The 7737-nt window shown below is 35.8% G+C and overlaps 1 protein-coding gene across 6 annotated transcripts in view; it reads right to left on the bottom strand.

The window, feature by feature from the left end:
- Positions 1–1652: 1652 nt before the first annotated feature.
- Positions 1653–7737, bottom strand: part of LOC127418223 (fibroblast growth factor 13-like) — a 165466-nt gene continuing 159381 nt past the window's right edge. For all 6 annotated transcript variants that reach the window (XM_051658688.1, XM_051658683.1, XM_051658684.1 and 3 more), the window contains one exon: positions 1653–2651. In XM_051658688.1, coding sequence (XP_051514648.1) covers positions 2515–2651 — 137 coding nt within the window. In that variant the 3' untranslated portion in view covers positions 1653–2514. The remainder of the gene's footprint in view (positions 2652–7737) is intronic.

The raw sequence follows: 7737 nt of genomic DNA, 5'->3' as shown, positions 1-7737 counted from the left end.
TTTAATCTCGCAAAGAGTAAACCGATTAAAATAAGATGAAAGAGGCCATCAGAACAAACAGAATCAGCAAAGTGAAAGGAGTTATCTTTGGCCAGTGTGCCTATTAAACTGCCTGTGCAATGACTATTGTGCTTTGTGGTTTAAGGTATTTAAATTAATCTGTAATACATATAAATATTATATTATTTTCAATCTATTTAAAATTGTACCAGCATAATAGAGGTTGACTGATATTGGATTTTGCCAATACCGATAACTAAGGTGTTGGAAGAAAGCCGATAACCGATTAATCAGCAGATAGTTTTAATGTTTATAAATGTTCTTAATGTTTCCTGTAAAGCGCTGCCCAAATATAGAGGCTACAAGAGTTCAAATTGAATTAAATCCAGATGCAGTTTTGTGGAACCAATTTCCCAATAATAACCCCCCAAAAAATTATAATCTAAAATAGATATGGTGCATAATGCAGCACTATAACCTATAAACAAGCCCGAAATACTCTGGAGTCTCTAATTTTGAAACGTTTCCATATACTCGCTTTTTTATTTGCATGCCCATACTTCAATTTACAACACTTGATTATCTATTCAAAATAAGAAATGGAGGATAAAAATACAAATGTTGATGAATATTGTCAATTACGACAGATACAGATATAGCAAATCCCCACAGTAGGCTGCAGTCGTCTATCATGCCGGCAAATGGGACAAAAAGAAAGAAACCATCAAAGAGCTATCATCGTTAATTATTGAGGATAACCGATTGATTAATTGCCCCAACTATCAGCACCAATTAATTGGCAAAGACAATAAATCGGTCAACATCTACTGCATAATTACAGTTATTAGTTGTTATACAATTAAGTACACAGTGAGCAAATAAAGCACACAGACATATTTTAAAAGTATATCTTAATATAAACATTTTATTCAGTGCATTTTATGTACACAACAAATAAGAAACAACTTGAAGGTACCAGGCAGAGTGCCAGTCAGTTCATACATGTTGTTTTTCAGTTTAATCCTTGTGATTTGGAAACATGATCCAACGAGGAATTTAATACACATAGCCTACATCATGCAGCTCTATTCCTCACCTCCCTGCAGTTTCCCATGCAACAGATATTGTATGTTCATCTATAATAAGAAAAATCCAGAAGGAAACAGAAAAGAGAAGAGCCCCCTGTAGCATGTATGAAGTTATGTTACCAGAGGGAAAGTATACATACCGCCCACAAAAAGGGACCTTATTATACACAACCTGATTTGTACATGCCCTGTACAAGACATTTTTTTTTCTTCACTTTTACAAACAAGACATACCCTAAAAAAATTAAACCAACTGAAATTCCACAGTATCTTTTTTGTTTGCATGTTTATATATAAAATTGTCACCATCATAAGTTACATACACAAAACAGAGTCCCCATGGGAATCCCGCCATGTCTCACAAAATCACAAGTAATGGTGACCAGCATTGACCAAAGAAGAGTAGACACAGACAGGAAAGGCAAAAACACAAGCACACAGACTAAAGGAACTTAGAAAGAGACAACAGGACACAAAAGAGACAAAAGGGGAGACTGGACTGAACAGAATTTACAAATCCCCCAACCCCAACCCCAACCCCCCCCCCCCCCCCCATGTACTTGTGTGGTTTGTCAGCTCAAAAGGAAAACTCTCACAGTTCTGTCTTTGATGTGCTGGATCTCCCAGACACTGTATGAACCTCAAAAAAAAAAAAAAAAAAAAAAACTTTTGTTTTTTTTAAATTAACACTTATATGGGGGAAGAACAAGAGGGAGAAAAAGTAAGAAAGGCTTACAGCTAATTCAAACAATTAGCAAGCAAGGCGGAGTCATGGCCTCTCAGCTGTGAGAGACTCAACTCAACTCAACTCTTCTCTTCATGTGAGCAGAATGCAGGCTTTATATTCCAATGCTAGAGAGTGAACCCTCTGAGCTAGTGCACTAGAATGCAGGAGAGCTAGCGCCTACCCCACACAGGAGATGGGGGCTTCTCTATCACTTCACACTCAGGAATCATAGAGGACAGGGGTGCCTTTTTTCCACCGCACCCACCAAAGCAGCTAAACCCTCACTTACTGCCCTGAACTCTTAACAAATGTATTACTTGATCAGAACCTATGATGCTAGTAAATGAACCCTGATGAGAAGTGAAGGTAAAGCTAACCTCGATTTAGTGCCAGTGGCTGAGAGTGACTAAAAATGAATGTCCCATCATATTAAAGGCTACAACTTTTGTGTTTTGTATGCAAATGCAATGATAGTGGTGAAAGAAAAGTCTAAAAATGAAAATCCAAATGAAAAAGATGAGCTGAATGTGATGAAGGCCAATCAAACGTTGCTCTAGTTTGGAAAGTGTAGCTTGGTAATGTTATGTTTCATGTTATGTTGTCCTGAACCGCTGAGAAGAGAGAAGTCTGTGTGAAGTCACAAGCATTCAGAGGTTTTGGTGAAGGCGTAAGGTAGCGGGTCGGGCCAGGAGAACTGGGCTACGTAGACTCGTGCTGACTCACAGCTTTGCCTCCATTCAGCACAGCTGAGGCACTCCGGCTCTTTGTGGGTGTGCCGCTGCCAGAACGTGAGAACTCAGTCAGGTCATGCAGAGAGGGTTCTCTGTACATGGCCACTACAGAACAGGAGAATAGGGATAAAGAGAGAGAGAGAGAGAAAGAGAATGTGTGTGGTTAGTAAGAGCATCCCACATTCTTGTTGGATGTACACAGAGGGAAGAGCAATTGGATGCAAGAATGACTCTTATTAGAATCCACTAATTTAGGAGAGGTAGTACAGGTTATAAAAAAAAACTTTGCTACATGAAAATAAAAAAGTATTTTTTGTTTGTATTGTGAATTAATGCATTTACTTAGCACCATTTTTTATTTGCATATTATTACAAATGTGATACTGACATGGGCAATGGCTGTGCCGACGCCAACCCCCCCCCCAAACAAAAAAAATTGTATGTGATTTTCCAAAGTTTGAGTCCATGATATAATCATGATCCTGCATGTGAATTCTCATGTGAAAGTGTGTTAATGAAAGAAAATCTGTCCTTTTGTACAAAATGAGTTAACACAGTTAATGTCACAAATTTGCTTATTTGATTTCTGATCACAAAATTGTGTGGAATCTTAAATATTTCTTATATTATGTCATACATTTTTCAAAATCACACAGAGGTGTTATCACTAGCACGCAAGCAACATTGAGAGGGGAGCAGGCTATTTTATCTATATAACTTTTTTGCACCTGCATTCCAATCTACATCTTGATGTAATCCTTCCTCATGATCACGCAGTGTGTTTTCATCAGCTGAATGGGAGACTAAACACCATTAAAGTGTGATGAGACTCGAGCTGCATGTGCAAGCCATTCGCACATCACGAGCCGATCAACTAATTAAATCCTAAAACTTTATTTCCAGGTTTAATTTATATTTTGAATAGACTCAGATTTTTGAACCCCACGATGTGGGTTTATGTTTACTCTTTTAATCGTTAATGTAATTTTGAATGTGACCATGGTTTAAGGATGGTGCACCTGTATGCTGGGTTGGAAATCTCAAGGATTTATATAGAGATTGATGCCTAAGTGTGACTGCATCAATACATATGGCGATAAGTTTTTGACATGTAAACTGCACTTTTAAATAATTTTTTTTAACTAATTACAGTAATTGAACATAAATGAGGTTACAAAGAGATTATGGAGTGCAGTCCCATTAGCAGATTAACACTTGTGGTGCCTGGTTGTTTGGCAATGATGATAATGCTCCTATAGCTGACTTTCTATGTGTGCACTCTGGGTTGGAACTACTTTGTGAGCTGGCAGTTGATCCCATGTTCACAGCGAGAAGACAGTTTCTTAATTGGTCCCCTGGAAGACTACTGCTTGAGAATCTCTATAAGCCAGCCAGCGAGATTACAATTCTTCAATCTTTCTTCTCCCTCTCTCATTCTTCAAATAATGTAACTCTCCTCGGCAGTTCAAACAACTTATCTCACACATTTTTAACTTTTCTACATACTGTAATAATTTTTCATGTATTTTAACATACAATTTTAAGGACCTCTGCAAATCAATATGAAGCATTTGCATCTTGAGTATGTTAATGTCTTTGGCTTACACAGCAACAATCCTATTCTTAAACAGTATCTTTGTCTTGTTTTCCAGTAAAAATAATCAGAGCAAAATAAATTCACTAGAGAAGCAAAATTGCATGTTTTTTATTTTTATTTATTTATTTATTTTAATGTATTTTTAATATAAGTGTACTTTGTCTCATTCCACTGGCCTCACTAAATGGCTGTGTGATGACTACTGCTTTCAGCCTTAGTAAAAATATCTTGTCAGTGAATGCAATCTAGACCAAGTAACATCAAACTGTCCCTCAAAGCTAACACATTACTCCTTTCTCTATTACATTATCAATGTTTCTCCATTATCCTCTCAGCACACTAGATGCACCTTAAGAGAAAGGAAATGGATTTACAAAGGCTAAAACATTTTCTCTGAGAACAAAATGTTATTCATCTGCTAAACACCCATTTCTAATTATAATCAAATAAATACTCAGCTTAACTCTTTAGGAAATAAAGTGCGTTATTGATTTCTACAAGTAACTTAATTGTACCAGATAATCTATAAGACATTATTTTAAAAAAACTCATTACTGTGTTCATTTTTAAATTAGCACATCTTTGATGCACAGAGATAAGAGTAATATTTATTTAAAATGTGTCTTAATGTTTTAAAATGTATGCCTTCATTCATTTTCATGTGACACAACAGATCTTTCATACCATATCTTTTTGATGAAGCAGTGATTCCTAACAGGGCATACTTAAAGGGATAGTTTACCCAAAAATGAAAATTCTCTTTTCCTCATGCCATCCCAGATGTGTATGACTTTCTCTCTTTTGCAGAACACAAACAAAGATTTTTACAAGAATATTTCAGCTCTGTAGGTCCATACAACGCAAGTGAATGGTGATCAGGCACTTGTAGCTCCAAACATTACATAAAGGAAGCATAGAAGTAATCCATAAGACTCCAGTGGTTAAATCCATATCTTCACAAGATATATAAAGGTGTGAGTGAGAAACAAATCCAAATTTAAGTCCTTCTTTTACTCTAAATATCCACTTTCGCTTTTAGACCTAAAAGTCACATGTGTTGCCTGTTTAGTTTCACTTTCACATCCACATCTGAGAGTGAAAGTTAAAGTGGAGATTTAGAGTAAAAAAGGACTTAAATATTGTTCTGTTTCTCACCCACACCTACTGGAGTCTTATGGGTTACTTTTATGTTTCCTTTATGTGATTTTTGGAGCTACAAAGGTCTGATCACCATTCACTTGTAATGTATAGACCAACAGATATTTTTTCAAAAAATCTTTGTGTTCTACTGAAGAAAGTCATTCACATCTGGGATGGCATGAGGGTGAGTAAATGATAAGATCATTTTCATTTTTGGGTGAACTATCCCTTTAAGCAAGTTCCAGGGGGTAAAAAAATCAAAACGTTGTTAATGTCTTTTTTTAAATTCCTTTTAAAGAAAAGAAAAACGTGTATAAGTTTTCTAAATTTATGTGGATGACACTCATAGCAAAATATGAGTGCATACAAATATGTAAAGTCACAGATCAGAGGTATCTGGAGGAAAATGCTGTTCCAGTGTGAATGAGAAGCATAAATGAGTTTTCACATAGTTTGGACATGGCCACACTACTTTCAGTTTCCTTACGCCATTGTTTTCCAAAGTAAGCAGTAATAGAGAGCACTGCTTTAGCAGTCCTCTGATGATCTTCTTATTATGAATGACGAGTTTCACTTGATATTTCACAGGCCCACTAGAAAGGAAAAGCAATGATTTATAGCAACAAACCTTTTTTTTCCCCTACTTAGTTAGGATTTATGCTTAGAACATCTCTTTATCCTCTACCCTCTTCCAACACCTCTGCCCCACCCTGTCTGCACGAATCCTGCTCTCTCTGTTTGTTGACAGGGAAGTATGCTGCCTGTAGATGAAAGTCATGAGGAACTTTAACAAAGCAATGTTATATTCTGCTCTGAGTTGGATGCCTTGGCCTGGATGGAAGGGTTCCGCTCAGTGTGTTTTCAAAAGCCCAGCAGCCTGCCTTATCATTCCAGAGCCTTCTGCCACAGACAATGCTTTAAATGGTGTGGTTGTGCTGCAGCGCTCCTTAAGGACTCTACGGCACTATCCATACCTCATCACCTCAACACAGAGCCTGGGACAGGCGTTTTCCACAGGCACATGGAGAACAGTTCATGGCACAAAGCAAGTGGAGAGACAGCGCATTTGTTTTTCTATGACAATGGAAGAGCATATTGTGTGCTCACAGCTCCAAAGACTATAGTCAGGAGGATACTGGTGCACATTTAATGGAATTTCACTTTGACAATGGAAATAGGCAAAGAACAGCAGTACTACCATAATATTTTCTCAAGTACCTTGGAGATGCATACAGCACCTTATACCATGGTACTCAAACAATCAGTGAGCTCCATGGTATACACTAGTAAAGAAAAACAAACGTATTTTGCTTTTTTTTTTATTTTTTTTATTTGATACAAATAATTTAATTACAAATTATATTATCATTATATAAAACGTTATGCTGAATTATAAAATTGACACGAGTTTGGGAATTTCTTAGTATTTGGCTTTTGCTATAATGACAACATTCACTCAAGCTAGCATGGGCTCCAAAAGTGCAAAACCTAATGATCTATGTTATCTCAGTATGATTTGAGAATGTTCCAAAATGCACCTTGTGTGCTTAAATGGAATCAATGAAATCTGACCTTTTGTACAAAGTTAATGAAGTAAATAAAATTGTCAAATTTGCTTACATTTGATTAGTCACCTAGAAATAGTGCAAAATCTTCATTTTTTGTTCTTCATTTTTCAAAGGCCTAAAATGTAGCTTATTCAAGGTTTAAACTGGATTTTAAATCCCAGGTTTTCAATGTGGTCTCAGATTTTTTTGGTCTCCAATTTACATCAAAGAACATTGGTATTACCATATGCAGGGTTGGGGAGTAACGGAATACCTGTAACGGGATTACTTATTTAAAATACAAAATATTAGTAACTGTATTCCACTACAGTTACAATTTAAATCATTGGTATTTAGAATACAGTTACATTCAAAAAGTATTTTGATTACTGAAGAGATTACTTTGCATTTTATTGCCATTTTTTTCATTTAACATTTTGTCCTTTCAGATGGAAAACATTTATATATTTAAATGATGTGATCCAAAGTGCATTTGAACAGCGGTGAAACACTTTCTTATGATGTGTTACATTCATACGTGTAGACAGAGAAGTTTGAAGTAAGTTTGAAGTAAGTTTGGAGCAGAAGAAATAGAAATAAACCTTGTGTAAATTGTCACCTTTACGCTAAGCTAAAATGTTATTTCTAGCCATTTTACATGCATTTTACCAGGCACGATCATATTGTTGGATCATAATTTCTTTTTTTCTAGTAAGACCTTTGATATTAGGGCAAAAATCTTATTCTTCATAGTAATTTTTGTATTGTTTTCCAGTAAAAAATATCTAAATCTCCTTAAAACAAGATCAGTTTGATTTATCTTGTTTTAGAAACAACACTGCATAAGATATTTAGGTTTTTCAGAGAATGTATTTTTAACATGTGTATTTTGTCTTACTGTACTGGC

This window comes from Myxocyprinus asiaticus, chromosome 27, assembly GCF_019703515.2.
Source record: "Myxocyprinus asiaticus isolate MX2 ecotype Aquarium Trade chromosome 27, UBuf_Myxa_2, whole genome shotgun sequence".
Taxonomy (NCBI): Eukaryota; Metazoa; Chordata; class Actinopteri; order Cypriniformes; family Catostomidae; genus Myxocyprinus; species Myxocyprinus asiaticus.
The sequence above is the reverse complement of the archived record's forward strand: the minus strand, read 5'-3'. Positions and strand labels throughout refer to the sequence as shown.